The 25205-nt window shown below is 40.6% G+C and overlaps 1 protein-coding gene across 2 annotated transcripts in view; it reads left to right on the top strand.

The window, feature by feature from the left end:
• CLPB (ClpB family mitochondrial disaggregase) overlaps positions 1–25205 on the top strand; it is a 174593-nt gene that overhangs the window by 100021 nt on the left and 49367 nt on the right. For both annotated transcript variants that reach the window (XM_074304914.1, XM_074304913.1), the window contains exon 6: positions 19436–19533. In XM_074304914.1, coding sequence (XP_074161015.1) covers positions 19436–19533 — 98 coding nt within the window. The remainder of the gene's footprint in view (positions 1–19435; positions 19534–25205) is intronic.

Below are 25205 nucleotides of genomic sequence, written 5' to 3' on the forward strand. Positions count from 1 at the left end.
CTAGACTGGGAATTAGCCAGAGAGAATGTCCAGAGTGAAAAGATTTCTCTTATTTGTGGCACAGCCAGCACAGGAGGCTAGTGTGACTGAATCAAAAAGTAAAATGTCAAAAAACTGGGAAAGGGTTGTATTATAAAGGGCTTTGAATGCCAAGCACAACATTTTGTATTTGACTCCTGTTGGCAATAGCTTTAGGAAAATCATTTTAGCGACTGGGGAACTAGTTGGAGTTAGGAGAGGTTTGAGGTAGGCCGACTTAACCAGCAGACTATCACAGTGATCCAGGCACGGGGTGATAAAGGCCTGCTCTAATGTCAGGGGAGAAGGGAATATGTTTGAGAATTGTTACACAGGTGAAATCAACAGACTTTGGCATCCAATTGGATATGGGAAAGTGAAATTTAGTGAGGAATCCAGGAAGACTTCTAGTTCTGAGCCTAAAGGATTAGGGTGGTATAATGGGAAAATTAGAAGGGGAAGAGGGTTTAGAGGAAAAGATTCATTTTAGACAAGTTGAATTTAAAATGTCTACTGTACATCCAGTTTGAGGTGTCTTAAGAAGCAGTTAAAGATGTGAGGTTGGGAGTCAGCAGCAAAGTTGGAGCAGGATAGGTAAGTTTAAGAATCATCATCAAGAGATGATAATTAAATCTTGAGAGCTTTATGAGATCACCAATTACAGAACAGTAATTAAAAGCATTATGTTTCTTTGAATGAATTTTTTTCCAAAACTCCCAGTTAGACTTCTGACTTGTGTTGGACCTAAAATGTGTCTGAAATTCACACATCTTAGAGTTTATATCAAGAAGATGAATACAGCCATCACTTTCCTCCTGGTCTTATACCCTTAATTCTCAAAGCAGGAGGCCTTACTTAAACCAGTGCCTAGGCTTAAGAATAAAAGAGTAAATAGACTTATATTCATGACTTCTAATTCTTCTTCCCTGCTATAGTCTTTCCATTGGCCTAGGGCAGCCAAAACATCTGTCAGACTAGTCAGTTGGGGTGATTGTTGTTACAGAGACAAAGCATCCAGATTGATAATTGGTATCTTAATTGAATTAGCCAGATGTTTGGGCTTTGTGGGGCCCTGTATGTACCCCTTCCAAACTTTGTTAGATTGGAGCAGACTTGTGATTAGCATGTTTGGGGGGGAGGGAGAACAAAGGTTAACACCCCTTGCATAGAGCCCTGCCTGGGACTCAGCTCTCTTTTTTGCAGGGTATAATAACTGTCGCTAACAAAACAGCAGACTCCAGGATAGGACTCAATCTTCCAGAGCCCTCAGCCATCCCTTAGCTAACATCCTTTTCCTCTTTCTGAGTCCTAATGCAAAGGAGCTGTGGTCAGTGGGGCAGAAAGTGGAAGCCTGACTGCTCTGTCAGAATTCCCCTTAATATGAGAGTTGTCTTCTAATTTTTTTTTCTGGCACTTGAAGGAAGTGGAAAGAGGCTTGCAGCAGAACTTGAGAATAGCCAAAGTGTGTGGATTGCCAGCTGAACTCTGTCTTTCTTCCCCAGATCACCTAGAATAGTAGCAGTGCAAATAGGCACGGCCTTCTTCTTCCATAATTCCATCTCTTTGACCTTGCCTTGTGATAATATGCATTGGGTGAGATCAGCCCATCAGAATTTGAGTAGCCTTTTTGACTGAGTCTTCCTTCCAAGTAGGGGGCAGGAGAGGAGGGAAAGAAAGAGGAGACAGAGAAACTTATTTCTGTAGCATTTTAAGTTTTACAGCGTACTGTTCACCGTTGTGAAGTGTTGTGTTCACTTTGAAGTGAAGTTCACTGTTGTGTAGTGGAACAAATTTATCTTAACCCTAAATTACTAAGGAAGAGACAGCTCATCTCAGTGAGATGAAGTATCTGGCTTAGTATCACTTTGCTATTTCGTGCCAGAGCTTGGATTCTATTAGGTCTTTTGACTCCAGGTCCTGTGCTTTATTTCATTTTTTCCAGGATCTGTGAATTTCTCTATATTAATATAGTGTAATATCCTTCCCCATATAACTCAATCTGCCCATATCTAAATAAAAGATTTTGTGAGAAGCCCCAACCAAAAAAAATTAATCCCCTTTGCTGTCAGTCTGGAGAGCCTTCGGATACCCAGCTAAGCTGATCCTTGGACAGCAGACGCATGGTCTGGAGAGGCCTGGACTCAAAGGCCTCTGTCCATGGTGGAGCCTGCTATAGCTTACCTTCCTCTGAACTAGCCTTTGAGGGGCCAGAGTCTTACCCAGGCCTTGATGATTTGGTATGAGATGACTGGTAACTACTCCTCATGTTTATATAGTATAACACAGCTTACAAAGCATATACCACTTGCAATCTGATTTTAATCCTACATCACTTCTGTTGTCCCCTTTTAACAAAAGAAGAAGTTGAGACACTGAGAGAAAAGTGACTTTCACATAATCATTCTGCTAATAAATTGCAAAACTAGGACTAGATTCCCAAAGTCTCCTGATCTAGAACAGGATCCCCTGGATCCTCTTCTATGATTCTAATACACTCTAGCCTTCTTGCTCTGTAATCATCCTTTTCAGGCTTGCAGCCAAGCCACTCTTCATAATCTTTCATAGTCCAGAAAATTGTGGGAAAATGTTGTTTGATTTGCAAAGAGGTTCTCTGTGGGCTATTTTGAGATGTCTGCTTTCCTGCTTAACAGTAAATGCCATTGGATTAGGAGTTTTGAGGGACTAGCTTCAAATCCTGCTTCTTCCACAAAACTACCTATGTGACATGAGATGTCACCTCACCCTAAAGAACTTTGTTTCCTCAGTAAACTGAGGTGGGTAGAGAGAGTATTAGACCTGAGATGCCTTCCAGCTCAAAATCTGTGATCCCAGTATTCAGTTTTGTATATTACTGCTCAGACATCTGCCATAGGTTCCCCTTGCCTAAAATTCTCCATCGGGTCCCACATCTCTAATATTCTACTTCAGACAGACAGGTCTGTGAAGTTTTCCCTGTACATAATCTGTCCATTTTCACATCCATAACTTCCTTCCAAATAGTTGAGTTCAACTGAATCCTTCAAGCCCCATACACCTCCCTACTTCCTCTAAGAAGCCTCTCTGGCTATCTCCACACACAGTATTCTTCCTCTCTCTCTTCCCAAATTCCTATCAAATCTGTAATATTTATGTGAAACTTAGCATTTATAGCCTGTTTTATTAATAATCTTTCCATGTCTGAATCTTAGCCCGTGAGTTCCTTGAAAACAAAAACAGAACAAGTGATTTATTCCTTTTTGTGTTCACAGGACCTTGAAATGGGTTAACATTCAGAATTAGTATTTTGTGAGATAGGGACTAGAACTGTGATTTCATTGGTTTAGGGAACTCCCAGTGAGGAAACTCCTTCTACAAGTACAAGTCAACACCTTCTCTGCAACTTGTAATCTTAGAGTGTTACTTAGGACACTGAGAAATCAAGTAACTTGGGCAGGGTTATAGAGCTAATATATGGCCAAGAATTGTGGAGGTAGAACTACTTGCTCTTATTAACCCCATGACAGGCTGAGAGACATCAGAGCCACAATCCCAGGTTGAAATCCAACCAGATTAACTTGGGACAGTTCTCACCTATAATGTCCCTTCAGCTTATACCAGCCCTCCTCATCCATTGTCATCCATAGATCAGCTCCTTTCTCTTCTAGGCACATGGAAGATAGGGCCAGACTCCTTGAATTCAGTTTGCCTAAGGCTCTGAGTCAGAACAAAATGCAATCCCATGCAAGGACAAGTTGAGGCTGATGACAGAAGTCCTCTTAAATCCTTTCCCTCTCTCCCTTTTGACCTTCCTTCCTTTTTTTAATACATACAGACAAGTGCATGTCCTATAGGAGCTTTCAATAAGGCAAATAGACCGCCAATTTAATCACTAGCGTGAGAAGAGCCCCACTGCCAGTTTGCACAGTCTTAGTCTCACAGATGTCCAGTTATGGTTAATTCAGGTTTAGTGAAGGTTGTTCTACTGACATTGATTGATTTGGATATCATGGTGGTATTTTGGTCATGAGTTCCTGGTTCATGGAAGTAAAGTCTATTTTAACTCAAATCATTCTAGGACTTTGCCATTGTTCATTTTGCACCTTTTTAATCATACCTATAATTAAATTTTACTTCCTTCTTAATGTGAAAAGAAAGGGATATGTTTTAGGATGCCAATGCTTAGGCCTGAGCCTAAGAAAGCAAATAACTTCTCCAAGATTACACAGTGGCACAGATAGAACTATAACCCAGGTTTTCTAGGTCAGTCATCTGTATATCAGATCCTGCCTCTGTTCTCCAGTGGAGAAACTTACTGGAGAGTCTGCAGCTCATGCCAAGAAGTATAGATTTCGTTTCACCTCCTATCACCCTGTCGGCCCCTCCTGCTGTGTAACAAACTGCCTAAGACTCTTTCCTGGCTCATATTTACAAGAGAATGTGATAAATTCTGTATTGATCCCTCCTGTTCCACTGTAAATTTTGCAAAAGATGATTAAATAGTGCAATAGAGTCTGCAGGCATTGTGGCTCAATATGTTGTGGACCAGCATATCGACCTTCACAATCCAACGGCAGCAAGGCCTGGGCCCAGCAGCCCCTGACCAGTAATTAAAACCCTGAGAGACTGGGATTGAAAATCCAATCATATCTGTGTATCCAGCTTCCCAGCCTCCTCTTATGACGAGGGCAATAAGGTAACAGTATGAGCCCAGTTATGTCTGTACCAAAACAGTCCCTGTAGGAGTGAGTCTTAGACTGTCCTGCCAGTTATATTACTCTTTCTTAATCTATAGGCATTCAGAATTTAGTTTATAAATAAAGAGCCCTATCCCAGCTGAAGACTAGGGGGACACAATGGGAAAAAAAAAAAACATGAATAAATTCAGCTAGCATTTTGGTTTATACTTTTGTCCCCAAGACTTATTTTGTGGCTTCCATTTACTTAGCATTTTATGGCTATCTTATTTGCTTTTCACAAGTCTTATAAGATAGCATGGACAGATAAAAAAATTGAGACCCAGAATACTAGAGGTGAATGTCTAGCTCTGAAAACTAAAAAGCAATAAAACCAAGATTTAAAATCATTACCTCTAATATTTGAAGGTTAGGAAAGTACTTTGCTCACGACAGTTATAATATGAGGGTTTGACAGAGCAGAGATGATCATTCCTGATTTACAAATGAGTTCACTGATTTGATAAAGATCTCTCACAGGATAAATGCATATACATATACATATATATCAAAGCTGAGTCACATTGTCTTCTTCCAAATCCACACCATCACTCAGTCTTCTGCTTGGATCATCTCATTAGCTAGTTCTAACATTGCCTCATCATTGGGCCTCATATATAGTAGAGACTTAATACATATCTGTCTTCTCATAGCCCTTCTAAATTTGACTCTTTCCATCTTTTACAAAAACATCATTATCAAATTGATGTTTATGAGGCATACCTCATAATGATTTTGATTTGCATCTCATATAATAATGAGTGATTTAAAGCAGTCTTTCATATGGTTGGTTGTTGATCATTTGCATTTCTTCCGAAAACTTTAATATCTTTGATATCTTTTAATATCTTTGACTACTTATCCTTAGAGAATGGCTCTTAATCTTATATATTTGTGTATACCTTGGATATGAGATATCAGAGATATTTAGAGAGTCACAGTCAATGGAGAAACTCTGGGTGAGGTATAAGGTATAAGACCCTTTAGCCCAGAGGGAACTTGCTGACAATGTCTGGTTCAGCTCCCCATTTCCCCTAAGGGCTCTCGGCCTTCCTGAGAAGTGAAGGATGGTGACAACCTGTGTTGTGATTGAAGCAGAGGGACAGCAAGTGATACCAGGTGGCAAACTACATCCAATAGAAAGTTGTTTATGTGGTCCCACATGCACAGTGGGTTTTTTTGTTATGTTATATAAAGGGGAAAGTCCTTGAAATAAATGGACTCCATTTTTCCACCATCTTTGGGAGTCCCGCCTCATCACTTCTCCACTAGGAAGATATATTTAATCACCCTGGTGTGGAGGCTCTAGAAAGCATATACCCCAACTTGGGGACTTTAGAAAGCAGGACACAAGATTCCCTCATTGCTCTTATACATTATTCTTAAATCATGTGTGACCTGGGTATTACGCCTCCATTCCATCATGGTCTCTAGCCTCTGGAAATTGGTCCTGTTTGTCATCATCCATCCTACAACATGGCAACTAGACCAGAACACCTTACTTCAGATACTGTCTGATCAGGGCACTACCTGTATTCTCTGAATGGAGCTTCTGATTACATTAGCTCTGGCCACTATGTCTCAATAAAGTCACACAAGTATGGTACAATGCAGAAGCTGGAAATCCTGGATTCAATACCCACTCTGATCTTACTACTGGTAGGAATGATACAATATCATTTAACCCATACAAGGCTGTTTTCCTCATCTTCAAAATGTAAATAATGACATCTTCATTGTCTGCCTCAAAGTTTACCGGAAAGAAATCATTCTATAAGTTCTGTTTTTTGCATTTTTTTGTGTGGTTATTTGGTTGGGTTTTTTGACAAGACAGTTGGGGTTAAGTAACCTGTCCAGAGTCACACAGCTTCTGTCTGAGGCTAGAATTGAACTCAGGTCCTCTTGACACCAGAGAATCCAGATCCTTTTTCACACAGACTGGTTTCTAGCTCTGACTGATACCTTCTATACTTATCCATTTGTTATTTTGAACCCAATTGTAGAGTTTTATATCATTTACCTCCCCTCAGTTCTAGGCTGTCAAGTTCTTTTTCTTGTATCTCTTCCTCTCTCCCAAGTTTTGCAATTATCTATTCTTTGGCCATGGTATCTCTTACATATGTACATGGATCTTTTGATAGTAGACAGACTCACTCCCTTTACCTCATCTTATCTTCATCTCATCTCTGAAGCAAACAAGTTCTTGAGAAGTGTAAACAGAAGCACAAATTGTAAGCTTGGTCTTTAGCTATAACAAATTTTCTCCCACCATCTCAGAATGTGGCTTTTTTCTCGTGACTTGGGAATCGAATCAGTCGGCCAAAATTCTTTGTCAGACCTAGTAGTAGATATTGTTTGAAGAAGTCAGTTCTGTGCCCTTAGGAAACTCACTTTTTTAGTCTTATAAGACAAAGTTTACCTTTTAGTCTGAGAAATCATTTTCCCTTGTAGTACAGAATCTGAGAAGGCCCAGGAATGCTGGGAGAAATGAGACATTTTTAATCTTTATAAATTGGGGAGAGAGGGGGGGAATTGACTGAAAACCAAGAGACCCATGTTCCAGCTTTGACTGTGCTGTAGACTCTTGGCAAGGGCTGCCTTCCTTTCCCTGAAGAGTGTGACTTCAGCCTCCTCAACCATAGCACCAGGTGATTGGACAGCTCATTCTAGAAAAGAGCTCCTTAATTGTCTTCCACTCACAATCCCTTTTCACCCAAGAAATTTTTGCACAAATAGGTATACAAAGCAAACATTTACTGGTAACAATTCATGATCTCATGACCCCTACATTTAATTATGTGACTCCATATACAAATATGAAGCTTTGGTGTAAAAAAATCTTTGTTTTCTTGGATTCCATAGGTAAGTGCATGGTTCTCCCAACCCCAGAAAGTTGTGTAGTGTGAGTGGGGCACTTATTTACATTATTTCTCAGGATAAATTTGTAGAAGGGAGGTAGTGATAGTTTGAAACATAACGTGAAAAAACTTCTGGGCAACACATTGGCACTGGCTTCTAAACCAAGCAACAAAACTCTTAGCTTGTGCTAGTAAAGGCGGGCTGTCAGGGATGAAGTCTGCTCAAAATAGACCACATAGAGAATTCTGGGTCATATTTGAAGAGGATCCTTGAGAAGGCAGCATGACTTAAGACAGAAAACCAGCCTGGGAACCAAGAGACCTGGGTTTAGGACTCCTCAGCACTGTACGCTGGCCCTGGGACTCTGGGCAAGTCCCTTATACTTCGTAGGCCTCCAAGCAACTTTCTGATGCAATAGCTTTCTACCTACTGGGCAATACTGTCTCTCAAATTAAAGGACACAAGATATTTGTGACCCAGAAGCTTTATATAAATGGCAGCTATTATTATCAGTAATAATATTAATGCTTATGATTGCTTCCATAAGATATTCAGAAGAGAGTACCTTGGATTGTGAGAGGATTTAAAATCTTATTTAGGGATGGGAAAATTTGGGGTAGAAGTAGGAAATAATATAATCTTAGCCTTTATATATCTATCACAGGGAAGAGCTTAGATTTGTTTTCTCAAGGAAGTCCGACAGAGCAACTCCCTAATAGGGCCATTCAGAAGTGGAATGAGCTGCCCAGAGAGAGTGTGAGGAAGCTTGTAGTCACAATACTGAATGGTCGGCCTTATAGAGCCTTTGAGTCTGGGATTCTAAGATCCTGGACTTTAAGGTGCTTCTCTAGTGATGATGGACTGAAAGCTCTTTGGGTATGGGGATGAGAGCTCCTGCCAGAAAGCAAACAATAACCTCATATAGCCCAGCTTAGTTTGGCTGGGACCAGGGGGCAGGGAGAAAAGAAAAAGTGGGGATAGAGCCAGCCCTCTTTAAGATCCCACCATACCTTCCAGCATATAGAGCATATCTGTTTAAGGGAGGAAAGAAGGGAATAGTGTATTCAGAACTCTTCTTTACCTTCCTATTTCTCTGACCCCATACTCTTCCTATCCTGGGGGTTAGTCCCAGATAGTTCATTTCTAGGACAAGAGGATGCTGCTTCTTATTGGGGAGGGAAAAACGGGCTCCTCAGGGTATACCTGAGGTTAGGGGGTGACATTGCCAGACCGTGCCTAGGGAATTCTCAGAAAAGCTCAAGACATAAATTTTTACAGATACAAGGGACTGGGAGTTTTAGGGGAGAGGACTCCCCATCAGGCTCTGAGGAGAGGTAATGGTGACAGGAAGTGGTAGTGACAGCAGTTTGGTTTCCCAGGCATATATGATGCCTCCTATCTCTCTCAGGGTACCTGAAAGTTGACATCTGAGCAGTGGCTAAAAGAGAAAGGGTCTTTTTTATTTTGGTTATAAGCTTGATTGTGAGTTTAAAAAAATATTTAAACTTTAAAAAGAAGCTATAAACTTCTAACATATTACCTTTTCTGCATCCCTGCATTTCTAAGTCCCCCTTAAGTTCCCCACTTTTGATGTTTTAGAAATACTTTCTTAGACCTAAGGTAGGCACTCTTCTGGTCCTGCTGTCCAGGATCACATTTCTTCAGGATCTTTCCATGTTTCTGTTCATATTCTTATGATGCTTAGACCGAAATCTGCCCAGCTCTACTCCCTCTATTGGCTACATACATGCCACAAAATGTAGAGTCTAGGGGTTGGATTTGGAATTAGGCATAATGTTTCACATATCAGGTCCTAGATTGATTAGCCATGAGAATCAATCCCTTAACCTCATAGAAGCCTTTGTTTCCTTATCTGTAACCAACAAATAAAAGTATCTTCACCGTGGTAGGAGGTTGTTTCTTGGAAGTGATTATGTCAAAACTAAATGTATCAATTAAAACAGCTATATTGTTTACCTTTATAGAATTATGGTAAGAATCAAGCAATTAATATATTTAAAGATCTTTCAAACCTTAAAGCAACTACGTATCAGCTGTTATTTGGTATGATGTCTGTGGGACTTTTTTTCCAAACTCTTATTCTTAGCAATATTGTTTCCTAAAACACCTATAAATATAAGTAAGTTTCCTTTTTCTGTGTGTGTGTGTGTGTGTGTGTGTTTGTTTGTTTTAAGGTCTTATTAAATAATTCCATATTGCTAGAGGAGAATGATCTTCATAGGGCCAGATGAGAAGGTAGTACATTCCAGGTCAAGGAAGACCCTATGTGAAAACATGGAGGTAGGAGAAGGTAAGAGGACATCAGATGTGTTTTGGTTGGAAAATAGAGAAAAAGCCCCGTCAAATAAGAGAAAAAAGAAAGAAGAAAGGGGGAAAGTAGAAAAACAGGAGACTGAGCAGCACAAAAAAGGGTACCTAATATAGGAGTCCCATGGACATCTTTGTAACAGACTGGTATCCCAGTGTCCCAAGTAGGAAATTCACAGTTCTGAAGAGGTTCCCTCTCACGCCTGGTCTCTTTCTTTTTTAACTCTTTAGTCTTCTCTTTCCCTTACTCCTCCTCACTTTCTTGTCCTCTCACTCCTTTCCCCTTTAGTATTCTATATTAGAAAAAGGCCCTTATGCTGACCCATATTTTTCTGACTAAAGATAAGGATTCCCATAAGAAGTCTGCTGCAATGCTGCAGGCAAGAGCAAAAAGAAGTATGTGTTAGCAATGAAGAGGAGAGAATGGGTAACCAAGACTTTGGAAAGAAAGAGCTCACAGGACTTGGTAATTGGCTCAATGTAAGAGAAGAGTTCCTACATCCCAGGCCTCTGTCACTGAGAAATGTTTGGAGCATCTTGAGTTATCCAGGAAGATAGACAGAAGGGAGCTGGAGACACAAGGACAGAGCTTGAACTCTTAAGTTGAGAGATAAAAGATGTATAAATCATGTTCATAGAGGTAATAGTTGAAATCATGAAAATGCTAAGAAAGAGAATAGAGGGAGAGAGGAGACTTGGTAAGCACTGGCATTTAGTGAGTTGGAGGAGGAATTGGAGCCAACAATGGAGAAAGCAGTCAGTGATGTGAGAGAAGGATCAAATGAGATATTTGTAAAGTGCTTACACAGTGCTTGACACATAGTAGGACCTTAATCAATGCTTGCTTACTTCCTTAACCAAGAAAATGCATATGCAGTGGAAGCCAGGGAAGATGAGCTTCATCCCCCTTTTGCTTTCACTAATGGGGTTTATGAGCCTGTGTGTGTGTGTGTGTGTGTGTGTGTGTGTGTGTGTGTGTGTGTGTGTGTGTGTGTCATGAAAAATCAGAATTCCCACAAAGCTTTTCTCTCTAAGCACTTCTTTAATGGTTCAGCTCAATTGTGCATTTCCTTTGACACACACCTACATAAAACAGTGATAATAGGAACAGGTATAACCAACCTCTGGAGCCCGCCACTTAGAACAGAAGGGAAACTGAAAAATCTAAGCCGCCCCAGAATCCAGTTTATCATTAAGAGCTCCAGCCACAAGCTAGTTAACTTCCCAAATATTTATCTAAATATAAATATAATAGAGAATATACTTATAGAATATGGGCAGCTGGGTATATATATGGGTAGCAGCAGTGAATAGGCTGCTAGCTTGTGTGACCTTGGACAAGTCACTTAATTAACTGCTTCAGTTTCCTCATTTGTAAAATGACCTATCGAAGAAAATAGCAAACTATTCCAGTATCTTTGATTCACAAAGAGTAGAACACTACTGAAAAGACTCATCAACAAAAATACATAGGATTGTAGAGAGAGAATTCTATCAGAATATACTAATTTATGAGAGAATATGATAGTTAGAATAAGGAGACTTGAGTTCAAATCCTGGCCTTGCTACTTAATAGCTGTGTGATCCTGAAAAGTCACTCCAGCTATATGAACCCCATTTCCTCCTGTGTAAAATAGTGGTATTACTCCACAAACAATTCAGCCCACAGGGCTGTTATGAGGAAAGCATTTTGAAAACCTTAACTGTGAGTTATTATTCTTCTCATTTTATGGAACCCTTGACTCCTAGCTAGCAGGTACTAAGTAAAATAACCCCACTCAGCCAAGCAGAGCTGGAAAATACCCAGGTAAGGCTCTTTGGGTATATGAAAGGGGAGTTGAGGATGGGAAAAGTGTGATTCTTTACAGTCACACAGCAAAAACCAGAGGCCACCAACCTTGCAGTCCCCCCTCCCACCTCCATAGCTGAAGCCCTATTGACAGTTACCCAGAATCTGAAGGAATTCAAGACAAATGGTTAAGAGGATGGAGTTAATAAAATTTGAAAAATTGAGGCCTGTCACTCCACTAAACTTTTTTCAATACCACTGACAGAAACATATTTCCCCAATGAGTGACCTTCCACAGCTGCACTGGGCGCTTCATGCTGCTGTAATGCTGGGAGTGAACTAGCATGCTATTTATCAAATATTATAAGCTGGGACATACTAATATGGAGGGGGGGCAGCAGGCCCCACAATGCCTGAGGGGCTCCAGGTGCGAGCCCACAGCCCAGACAGCTAGTGGGAGGTGACGAATGGTTTCTGATTCAGGCTAGAAAGGTTGGTATCCTCTCCTGAGCCGCACAGGAGGTCAGTGCCCAGCCCACTGGACCAGCTGTAAGGCCTCAGGGGTAGATATGAAGGGAGGTCAGAATGGGGCAGAGAAGATTCGAGTGGCTACAGCAGGCGGATGGAATACACCACCATTATTTATTGGGCTGTAATGGTTTGTGGCCGTTGGTCATGGAGGTGAAATCGATCAGTTGTAAGAATCAGGATCTATCAATTATTACAGCAATTAGTCAAGTCTTCTGAACTATTAAGAGGTGGGGAAGAGGAATTAGGTTGATATTGGAACAAGTTGTCAATACAACCCCCCCCCCAAAGCCCAATAAGCTTCTATGTCACCCTGAGGATACAAAGCCTTAGAAAACTTTCCCATTCCTATTTCCTTGAAAGGATGAGAACAGTATATGGGGTTCTCTCACCTTATTTCACTGCTTTTTCTCAAAGAGCTCTGGAGACTCTAGCCAGCCCAGACACAGTGATGTTTTACCTGTCCCTCTCTTGTTCCTGATGGGAAGTGACAAGACTCATGCTAGAAATTACTTGGTAGCCAATGTTTATGGCACACATTTTTCATTCTGTAGGCAAATATAGATCACTGACAGCCCTTGTTTGATAGAGCTAATGTCACTCAGCATTTTTCTTCTTTTCACCATCTTTCTCCACTCTTTATCTTTTCCTTTCCTATTTCTCCCCCTTTTCTACTCTCTTCCCTCTCCCCATATTGCCCCTTTCTTATCATCACCCTCCCTGTCTCCATTCTTCTTTCAGGCCTTCCTTATTTCTCTCATTTCCCTTTCTCATTCTGTTTCTCCTCAGCTGTCTTCTTGTTTTGCTCCTTTCCTCTTAAACCTTCCCCTCTTTCTCCTGCCACTTTCCATCTTCCTGAAGTAATGTTTCCTCAGATGCTACTTCTTGTGTGTTTGTGTGCCTTGAACTTCACCAGAGGCCATAGAGAGAAAAAACAGTTTACACTCATTTCCCAGTGGTCCTTCTCTGGGTGTAGCTGATTCTGTCCATCATTGATCAATTGGAACTGAATTTGATCTTCTCTTTGTTGAAGATTTCCACTTCCATCAGAATACACCCTCATACAGTATCATTGTTGATGTGTATAATGATCTCCTGGTTCTGCTCATTTCACTCAGCATCAGTTCATGTCAGTCTCTCCAAGCCTCTCTGAAATCATCCTGCTGGTCATTTCTTACAGAACAATAATATTCCATAACATTCATATGCCACAATTTACCCAACCATTCTCCAATTGATGGATATCCATTCATTTTCCAATTTTTGGCCACTATGAAAAGGGCTGCCACAAACATTTTGGCACATACAGGACCCTTTCCCTTCTCTAGTATTTCCTTGGGGTATAAGCCCAGTAGTAGCACTGCTGGGTCAAAGGGTATGCACATTTTGATGACTTTTTGGGCATAATTCCAGATTGCTCTCCAGAATGGTTGGATTCTTTCACAACTCCACCAACAATGCATCAGTGTTCCAGTCTTCCCACATCCCCTCCAACATTCATTGTTATTTGTTCCTGTCATTTTAGCCAATCTGACAGGTGTGTAGTGGTATCTCAGAGTTGTCTTAATTTGCATTTCTCTGATCAGTAGTGATTTGGAAATAGTTTCAATTTCATCATCTGAAAATTGTCTGTTCATATCCTTTGACCATATATCAATTGGAGAAGGGCTTGATTTCTTTTAAATTAAAGTCAATTCTCTGTATATTTTAGAAATGAGGCCTTTATCAGAACCTTTAATTGTAAAAATGTTTTCCCAGTTTGTTACTTCCCCTATTTACCTATTTTAAAGGATTGTGAGCAAAGCACCTTATAAACTTTATAGTACCATAGAAATAGAAGTTTTTTATTTTTTTTTAATAGTTTTTATTTACCAGATATATGCATGGGTAATTGTACAACATTGATAATTGCCAAACCTTTTGTTCCAACTTCTCTCCTCTTTCCCCCCACTCCCTCCCCTAGATGGCAGGTTGACCAATACATGTTAAATATGTTAAAGTATAAATTAAATACAATATATGTATACATGTCCAAACAGTTGTTTTGCTGTACAAAAAGAATCGGACTTTGAAACAGTGTACAATTCCCCTGTGAAGGAAACCCAAAATGCATGCGGACAAAAATAGAGGGATTGGGAATTCTATGTAGTGGTTCATAGTCATCTCCCAGAGTTCTTTCGCTGGGTATGGCTAGTTCAGTTCATTACTGCTCTGAAATAAAGGTTTTTAACAGAAAGGATTATGGACCTAGATAAAGAAGATATTTCAGAATTCTTCTAGTCAACCTGCTGGTTTCACTGCGAGAAAACTAAAACCCAGAGAAGTGATGATGTGTCTTGCTCAAAATCACACTAAAAATGGTGTGGAAGGGGCATCTAGGTGGCGCAGTGGATAGAACACCAGCCCTGAATTCAGAAGGACCCAAGTTCAAATCTGGTCTCAGACACTTAACACTTCCTAGCTGTGTGACCCTGGGCAAGTCACTTAACCCCAGCCTCAGGAGGGGGGAGGGGAAGAATGGTGTGGAAGAATAGTAAGTATGGAATATATGTGGAATAATAATAATAGTGTGGAATAAGAAGAAGTTAAAGATGAACTAAGATCCCTTTACCCCAATTCCTTCACTCTTTCAATTTCTCCATTTCTACTGACTCCTACTGCATACAAAAAATACCCATGCCTCCTCATCCTCAAAAGACCCTCTTCATTGGTCTCCTATCTCCATTAGCCGCCTTCCTAGGTCTCTCCTCCTTTTTAGGGATAAACTCTTTGAGGAAACTTCTCCCCTAATCTCCACTTTCACATTGCCTAGTGAACATCTTGAACTAAATGTTCTGTAAACATTTTAAACCCAGCATGTCCACATTGATCTCATTAACTTTCCTACTAAATGTTCTTGCATTCTAAGGTACCAACATCCTCCCAGTCCCCTAGGCTTACATCATGGATGTCATTCTTGATCCTCACCCTCATCACTCATATCCAAACAGTGGTCTTATTTTCTACTTTTATAATATCTCTTGTATATTCCCCCTTGTCTTCTCTGATAAAACCACCACCCTGGTGCAAACACTCATGCAAGCACAATTAAATGGACTACTCCTTGGTCTCTCTTCCTTCAAAATATCCCTACTCTAATCTGTCTTTCACTCAGCTTTTAAATTAATCTTATTAAAAATCTTCCTATGTCCTGCCCTTCTCAGTAAATCCAAATGACTGGCTCCCTTTCACTTTCAGGATCAGATTTTAAATTTTCTGACATTCAAAGTCCTTCACAACCTAATCCCCTTGCTATCTTTCTAGTCTTATATCTTGATTCCCTCCTATCCTACTGTATTGTTACTTTCTTTGTATTCCCAGTGCTTAATACAGCTTGATTCACAGCAAACATATAACAAATGCTGATTGACTCATTGACTGTTACTAAGACTTGTAACAGCATCAAGTCTAAGTCTGTCCTCTTCTGTAAGATCTAGATTTTTTTCTTTCCTCTTTCCTCCAGGGCCTTGAATCCCTCTCTCTTTCTTTAGAAGCTCTTGAATCCCTCTCTCTTTCTCTACAAGCTATGTCTTCTCCTGCCTTTATGTAGGCACTGCTAAGAGTCTCTAATGTCCTTTCTAGCTACTGCCCCCTTTCTTTCACTCCCACTTCATTCAGCCTTTTGCATTCTTGCTTTCGTAGTCCTCAGAGTTCAGCACTGACAACATTCTAGACATGTTTAATGGCCTTTTCTCAGTCCTCTTCCTACACATCCCCTATTGTTGATTCTATTGTCCTTTACCCCTTCTCTCCTCTCCACCTCTTCCCCTACCTTAGAACCTACATCTTAAAATTAATCTTATGGTTTCCAGGATATTAAAACATTTTAAGTTTCTTCCTGCTGTTATCAGATGGTCAAAACAGAATTTAGAAGTGGTCAAGTATAACCCTTTCATCTTACTAAAGAGAAACCTCAAGTCCACATAAGAGAAGTGACTTATTTGAGATCATAAAGGTATTAAAAAGTGAGAATTCAAATCCAGACTCTAATGCATTGTTAGTGGATTTGTGAACTGATCCAGCCATTCTGGAGAGTAATTTGAAACTACCCAAAGGGCATCCTTTTCACACTCTTTGATCCAGCTGTATCTCTACTGGATCTATATCCCAAAGAGATCATAAAAAAGAGAAAAGGACCCACATGTGCAAAAATGTTTATAGCAGTTCTTTTTGTTGTGGCAAGGATTTGGAAATTGAATGGATGCCTATCAATTGAAGAATAGTTAAATAAATTATGGCATATAAAAGTAATGGAATAATATTTTTCTGTAAGAAATAATGAACAGGCTGATTTCAGAAAAGCCTGGAAAGACTTCTATGATTCAGCTGAGTGAAATGAGCAGAACCAGGAAAACACTGTACACAGCAACAATAAGATTATATTATGACCAACTAAGAGAGACTTAGTTCTCAGCAATTCAGGGATCCAAGGCAATTCCAATAAACTTTGGGTTTTGTTTTTTTTTTAGTAAATTGATTTTTAATTTCACATTACTTTGTGAATCATGTTGGGAGACAAAAATCAGAGCAAAGGGGAAGAACCATGTGAGAGATTTTTAAAAAACACACACAAAAGAAGTGACCATAGCATATGTTGATTTATATTCAGTCTCCTTAGTTCTTTTTCTGGTTGCAGATGGCATTTTCTGTCTCTTGGGATTGCTTTAGATGACTTAACCACTGAGAAGAACAAAGTCTTTCATAGTTTATCATTGCCCATTCTTGCTGTTATTGTGTACAATGGATTCCTGGTTCTGCAAAGTTTTGCTCAGCATCACTTCGTGTAAATTTTCCCAAGCCTTTCTAAAATCAAATTGTTCATTGTTTTATAGAACAATAATATTCCTTTTATCTTCATAGACCATTACTTATTCAGCCATTGATGGGCATGTACTATTTTCCAATTCTTTGCCACCACAAAAAGAGTTGCTACTTTTGTGTGTGTGTGTGTGTGTGTGTGTGTGTGTGTGTGTGTGTGTGTGTGTGTGTGTGTGGCAATGGGGGTTAAGTGACTTGCCCAGGGTTACACATTTAAGAAGTGTTAAGGGCCAGACTTGGATTCAGGTCCTCCTGACTTCAGGACTAGTGCTCTATCTACTACATCACCTAGCTGCCCTTGAGCTGTTACATTTTTGTACATATGGGTCATTTTTTCCTTTCTTTAAGATTTCCTTGGGATACAGACCCAGTAATGGCACTGCTGAGTCAAAGGGTATATATAGTTTGATAACCCTTTGGGTATAATTTTAGATTGTTCTCCAGAATGATTGGATCATTTCACAATTCCACCAACAGTGCATTGGTGCCCAAGTTTTCCCACCTCTCCTCCAATGTTTATCATTATCTTTTCCAGTCATCTTAGCCAATCTGAGAGGTATGATCAGAGTTGTTTTAATTTGCATTTCTCTAATCGATAGAAATTTAGAGGATTTTTTCATATAATTATAGATTAATTTCATTATCTGAAAATTGTTCATATCCTTTTAACCATTTATCAATTGGGGAATGATTTGTATTCTTATAAATTTGACGCAGTTCTTTATATATTTTAGAAATGAGACCTTTATCAGAAATCAGGGTCTGCAAAAACTTGCCAACTGACTCTCTCTTGTCCTTAATTTCATCTCCTATGAAATGGGGATAACAGTCATCACTACAGTAGATGTAATTCATTTTATAAATGTGAACAATTTATTCATATTGTGCTACCAGATCAAAAGGTTATCACAGATTTCATAATTCATATAAATTTTATAATTTTCAAGTGGATGGTATGGAAGTTTCTTAAGCTGGTTCAAGGCCTTCCATAATATGTTCTCAATCCAGCTTCTTAGGCTGAAGTATCCTATATCTCCCTATGAGAGTGCTTCTGCCTAGAGTACCTTTGTTCACCATCACTACTGGTCTGAGTCCTCATTCTTCCCAGATGCCAATCAAGTCCTCTCGCCTCTCTGAAGCTTTCTCTGATCCTCAGTGTTTTTCCTTCTTCACTGACTGGAATGCCCTTTGGACATTTAGTGTATGTTATCTTGCATTGTTAATTACCATAATATTCTAAATCTGGCTAAGTCCTGGAAGATGATCTAGTCAAACCCTGCCCTGTAATTGTATCTGGCCTATCTTTATCTCCCCTACCATATAGCCAGGCACAATCAATATTTACTTATCACAGAGCCACTGATGGACTCTAGGGAAACATCCCATCTCGATGTTCTTCAACTCTCTTGCCTTGCTCCTTCCCAGAGACTGGAAGGGCCCTGACTCCCTGAGAGCTCCTTAGGTAACCAAGGGCTTTAGTCTCGACATCCTGTAGACACGTGAGTTCTCCTAGACCTTAGGCTTAACAGCTAGGATGCTGCTGACAGCCCAAGACTCCCATGTCAGCACTCATCTTCAGCAAAGGCAAGAGATGAGACCTGAAGAGCAGCAAGAAGTAAGCAGAGCACAACCTTTATGCTTCCTCCTTTGGCAGATGTGAGTGGACTTTTAGAAAGGAAAACTGTTTGGAGTTATGTACACATGTGCATGTTGGAGAAAAATGTGGCAAAGGGGAAAAACTGTTAGAACTGGGAGACAGCTCTGCCCCTAGCTGGCTGGCACAATTTAACAAACTCGAATTCAGGTCCTAGCACATATACAACACCATGCTTAAAGAGGGGGACAGATCTAGAGTTTGGACAAGGTGTAGTCCCTATCCTCCTGGAGTGGAGTCAGTCTTACTTCTCCACAATTCAGTTTCTTCACTTAAAATGAGATCATAGGTAGGTAGATTACTATAATATACTATAACATACTATAATATAATCTAATATAAAATACTGTATATATCATAGATGACTCTGCTTTGGAGTTTAAATTCATTTGCAATATTAGCAAATGCTAACTTTTGCTTTATGTAGGGGTTCATGAGTGGTTTGTGCACTTGTTTATACACATATTTACCCAGCCCCACACAATGCATACACTCTGGAGAGATGGGCCATAGTGACTAAAAACCTCTTCTATGAGAGAGTGCTTGATATAGAGAAGCCACAACAGTTCTTCCCACCCTCCACAAGGGTCTGTAACCTTCTGATACCACCTTCCTTTCTCCTAGTGCTCACCAGACCCCAGTAATCATCATGTTTCTCTGATCTTAGATCCTTGTCTTTTTTTTTTTCAGGAGCAAGCCCCCTGCAATGTAATGAAATGGGTCACACCCCCGTGGACTATGCCCGGGATGGGGAGGTCTTGAAGCTCCTGAAGACCTCAGAGACCAAGGTGAGCCCTTTGTAGGGAGACAACAGAGGGAAACCTCTTGTGTATATATAGAATGCGGTACAATGAGAACTCAGCCTGGGAGCCCAGAACTGCTTGATCCTGGCTGAAAAAGGCCTTTCTCTGCTTCAGCAAGTCTCCCCAGAACGCAGAGGTTACAGTCTCCATGTGAGGAGTGGTATCAAGCAGATTACACTGCTTCAAACCTTCCCCTTCATTTCCTCCTTCCAACTCTTTGATCCTCTAGGCTTGCCTTGGCACCCTGCCTTGCTCCCTGGGCACACAGTCTGAGAAGGTCCCTTTTCTTTGCTCCATCCTGAGTCGCACAGTTCTTGTCTCCCATATATTGTGTTTGGTCTTTATGTGTGAATTTCTTTTTCCCAACTAGACCAAGAACTCCCTTAGGGCTGCCTCAAGTTCATTTGCCTTTGTAGCCAGCCCTCAGTTAAGCCATGCCCAGGAATCAGTACTGATGGGGGAAGGGCTTCCTCTGAGCCCACTGGACCTGAGCTGTAGTGTTTCTTATCACTAAATTGCCTGGTGACTGTTTCTCCTTTCTGGTCATTTGCAATTTCCTCATTTGCAAATTTAGGATGATAATGCCTGCACTGTCCAGACTGGGCTTTTGTAAGAAAGGTGCTTTATAAACTTTAGAGCTCTCTAAAAGTGTCTGACTGGTTTCTAAAAATTCTATGGGTAGGGATAGCTAGGTGGAACAGTGGATAGAGCACCAGCCCTGAAGTCAGGAAGACCTGAGTTCAAATCTGGCCTCAGACACTTAATACTTCCTAGATGTGTGACCCTGACACTTAACCCCAATTGTCTCAGGAAAAAAAAAAAAAATTCTATGGGTCCCACCTGGGGAAAAGATACTTTATCTTACTTATAAAGAAGCTGAATGGAGGACAACCGAGTTGTCCTCTGGCCTTGAGCCAAATCCCTTCTCATCTCCAATCTCCATTTCCCTAACCTGAAGATCCCAGAGTTTTAGAACCTTGTCAAGTTCAGACCCAGGAAAGGACTCCTGCTCTGAAGTAACTGTCCACTGTGTCGTCTGGCCTCGCCCTGAAGAATTCTACCACCTCCCAAGGCAGTCCAGGCCACATCTGTATAGCTCTTCTAGTCACTAGGAAGTTCTTTCTAATGTCAAGCCAAAATTTGCCTCTTGCAATTTGCAGCCTGTTATTGCTCCCAGAGACAGAAAGAACAAGCATGATGCTTCTTTCATGGAGCAGAAAAGGGAATACAATAGAGAGACTTTGGGCTTGGGGTCAGGAAGACCATAGTTCAAATATGGCGTCTGCCATCTACTAGCTTTGTGATCCTAGGCAAGTCAGTTATCTAACATCTGTCTCAGTTTCCTCAGTATAGTAGTAGGGATAATAATAGCGTCTATATCCCAGGGTCTTTGTGAGGATCAAATGTAATAATATGCTTAACACAATACCTGGCACATAATGGGGACTTAATAAATGCTTCTTTCCTTCCTTCTCTTCCTCCTTTCCAAGTGGCAGCCCTTCAAGATCATTAAACACAACTGTCCATATTCCCTGAGTCATCTTTTCTCAAAATTAAATATCTCCATTTCTTTTAACTGATACTTGTTTATATGAACTCATGGTCCATCATGTCCTGGTGGTACCTGAAGGAGGAATCCGGAGTTCCTCTCCCATCCTCCAAGGACTTTTCATCTATCCCTGACATTGCCTCAGTAGTCCCATTTGGCAGTCCTGATGCACCCATTCCAAATAACTTGAATTCATTTGAGCCACTCAGGGTGATATGTGGACAGTATGTTGTACTTGGGAGAGACCTGAATTCATTCAAATTCTGCTTCAGACAACTGTATGACTATAAAAAAAAGTCACTTAATTTCCTCAGCTTTGATTCCTTCTGTTTAAATTGAGGCATTAATAACAACACCTACCTCACTGGACTATTGTGAAGATAAAATAATATGTAAAGAGTTTTATACTTCTAAAAGACTTATTTCTATGATATCTTATAGTAATACAAAACTCTTAGAAATACTGTTATACAGCAAGGGCAGGAATCCCCACTGTTAACATCACTGAAAAAAGGTCACTTCTCTTCTGATGATCTCCCAGTCCTTCCTCTTGAGGCAGATAGCTGTGAGATTACTAAGAAATATTTCCTGACTTCAAGCTTACTTTTGCCCCTCTCTGCATTCTGCCCATTGTTCTTGGTTCTGCCTTCTGGGCCAAACAAGATGCTGTGATCTCTTTTCTACGTGGTAGCTGTCCAAGCTCCTCTGACTCTAGCCTCCAGGCTAAATATACCCAGATCCTTACATGTCATAAACTCAGATCCTTTTGCCTTCTGGATTGCTTTCCTTAGAACAGCTTATCTGTGTCCTTTAAAGCCTTTAGTGCCCAGAACTGAAAGTACTCCAGATGTGATCTGACCAGGACAGCACAGAAGGAACAGTCACTTATTTATGGCTGGAAGCCATAATTTTCTTAATGTAGTTCCATATCACATTAGGTTGTATCACTTCTGACTCATCAAGTCATGACATTTCCCAGTTCTTTTTTTCAGACAAACTTCTTTGTAAAATCTTACCTTTCTCATCTTATACTTATGACATTGATTGTTTCAGCCTATATATAAAATTTTACATTTATCATTATCGAATGCCCTCTCTTCAGACTTAGCTAGCACTCAAAACTATGAAGATCTTGGATCCTAGCTGTGTTAGCTATCCCCTTGTATTATGTACACAATTTGATGAGCATCCAATAAGAATGATAAATAACACTGGGCTAAGCAAAGACTCCTATGACATACCACATAAGGCCGCTTGCAGAGGTGATATTGTGAACCATCAACAATTATTCTGAGCCTGGCTATTCAACCATTCAGCAGTATACCGAATTGTACAACGATCTAGTCCCCATCTCAGTCTCTTCCACCTGGAGAGTATGAGTTATTTTATCAGGCATTTTACTAAAATTTCAGTGAACTACTACATAGATAGTCTTTCCTTGACCTCTAGTAGTACTAGATAGAGAGATAAGGCACTGCCATTATTTGTGTCTAACATCTAAGCTTCTCTGCCTGGCTTTTAGAGACTTCCCATTATCTGGCTTCATCCTACCTTTTCCACCTTTTCTTTTCCTGTTCCCTAACACGCTTAAGGACCATATTCAGGTCATCTTTTTATAATTATTTGTTCTTTACAACAGTCCTGTGAAATTGCTATTATGCCTATGTTGTTATAGGTCATTTTTCATTTGTGTCCAAGTCTCCATGACCCCTTGTGGGATTTTCTTGGCTAGGATAGTTTCATTCTCTAGCTCATTTTATAGATGAGGAAACTGCGGCACATGGAGTTAAATGATTTGCCAGAGGTCATCCAGCATGTAAGTGTCTGAGGCCAGATTTGAACTGAGGAAGATGAGTCTTCTAGCTCCCAACCTGGCATTCTATCCACTGCACCATCTAGCTACCCCTAGTAATACCAACTGCATCTCTTATGCCCATAGTAAGCATAGAGCACCAGTTCTGGAGACACTTAACTTAGCTGTGTAACTCTGAGCTAGTCATTTAACCCAATTTCCTCAGTTTCCAAATCAGTAAAACAAGCCAAAAAAAGAAATAGCAAATACTTCATTATCTTTGCCAAGAAAATTCCTAAAGGGCCATGGAGAATCAGGCTCAACTGAATTGACTAAACAACAAAAAAGGCACATCTCATCCAATTCTCTCTTTTTGTAAATAAGGAAATTATCCCATAAGAATGACTTGCCAAGATCAGACAGGGAGTGAGTAGCAGAGCAAGCTTGATCCTGGGTCCACTGACAAAATTCAGTGATTTGAGTGAGGTCCAGAGTTAACTGGAGTTTTGAAGAGGAAGAGAGATGCCTGTAGAATGGAGTGGTCAGGGAAGACTTCCTGGAGGAAGTGACACTACTCTGGGTATTGAAGAACAGTAAGGATTTTGACAAGCAAAGAATTGAAAGTTTAAAGATATGACCACATTTTAACTAAAAGACAAGAAGAGAAGGCTGGAAATATATCTTTATCTCTATCTCTCAGTACATGATAGTAGATAAAACAAAAATATGGGAAGCTGGGCCATGATGAATACACCGCTAAGGGGGACGTGCTGGGATAAGCCTGCATTCCCCTCCCTGCTCTGCAATCCACTGAGACTGTTGGGGAATTTATTGCTCATTTTAATCACACCCAGAGAATGAATTGGCAGGAATATTAGCCCGATAGGCCACCACATAGATTTTATTTGCATATTCCCATGACAGACTAGCAAGAACATTTCCTATGTATTTTTAATTTGTTTGGGCAGCGGCTGGGAATGCAGGGCCCCACGGACCACAGACTCTACTGCTGAGCCTAGGTGACTGCCAAGACAGTAGGACAGGTGAGCAGCAGAGTCAGCACCCCAGGAAGACCACCAGGATCCAGGGGAAGGGCTGGGCTAAGGCTAAAATAGGGATTAGATACCTTAGATGGCCCTTAAAGGTTATACCATGCTTTTATTCAACCCAGACTTGTTCTGTCATAACAAAAGGAGTGCTTGATTGGAATCAGGAACTGAATCCCTGCAATTCTACATGTGGGACTTTGAACAAGTCCTTCCCTCTCTATTTCTTGGCCTCAGTTTTCAACTTTAAAAGGAAGAGAGTTAGAGAGTTCTTCTTTCCAGCTTTGAATCTTTTGAAAGACACCTAAAATTATCCCCATTTTATAGCCAAAGCCAGAATAGTCAGGACTCATCCAGCCCACATCCTCGAGTTTCAGTGCTCTCTCCAAGGAAGCACAGGTGCTGTCATGGATTTGACCTTGTTTCATCCCTTTAGACTGAGGCCATCCTTCTCTTCCTACTCCTCTCTTGGAATTAGTTCCCTCTCTCTTCCCAGTCCTATGCTGGGCTATGCTATGAAAAATATAAGAAGAGGAAATACGGATCTTCCCTTTGAGGGGCTCTCAGCTTGAAAACCAAAGTGATGAGATATATTAAAAGGGAAATGCCCAAAGTGGAGGCAGGGCCAGAGAGAATCAAAAGTTTAACTAAATTTTATTCTACTTATATAAGAGTTATGAATTAATTTCTATGGGGGCATGAGAAGGGGAACAGAGCCCTGTGGGCTGGGTTAGTCAAGGAAATCTCCCTGGAATAAACAGAGGCTCTCCCCCACTATCTACTTATCACCTGGAGCTTGCTTTGGGCATTGCTGTCATGTACCAGACCCTTACCAGACCTCTTTTTTACTGTCCTCTTAAACAGGATCTTTCCCTAGAGGTTGACTGGAAAACGTCGTAGAATGGGAATTCCAAGCCAGGGTTTCTCAGCTTGACTGGCAGACTTTGTATCTTGAGAATGTACAGCAAGAGAGAGAGGATCTATCCTTACTCCTTTGTCTGATCAGGCCCCCAGTCCAGAGCCCAGAGCTCATCACTCAGCCAGTGCCTCCTATGTGCCCAGCCACATGCCAAGAGCTGTTAGTCAATCATTGGCCATGTGGTTGAGCATCTATTCTAATTTAAGATCCTTGAGAGTAAGGACTATTTGCCTTTTGTCTTTTTGTCCCCAGCACCTAATACAGTGCATCTCATATAGTAGAGGCTTAATGCTGGATAGATGGATGGATGGATGGATGGATGGATGGATGGATGGATGGACAGACGGACGA

This window comes from Sminthopsis crassicaudata, chromosome 3 (genome assembly GCF_048593235.1).
Source record: "Sminthopsis crassicaudata isolate SCR6 chromosome 3, ASM4859323v1, whole genome shotgun sequence".
NCBI classification, from domain to species: Eukaryota; Metazoa; Chordata; class Mammalia; order Dasyuromorphia; family Dasyuridae; genus Sminthopsis; species Sminthopsis crassicaudata.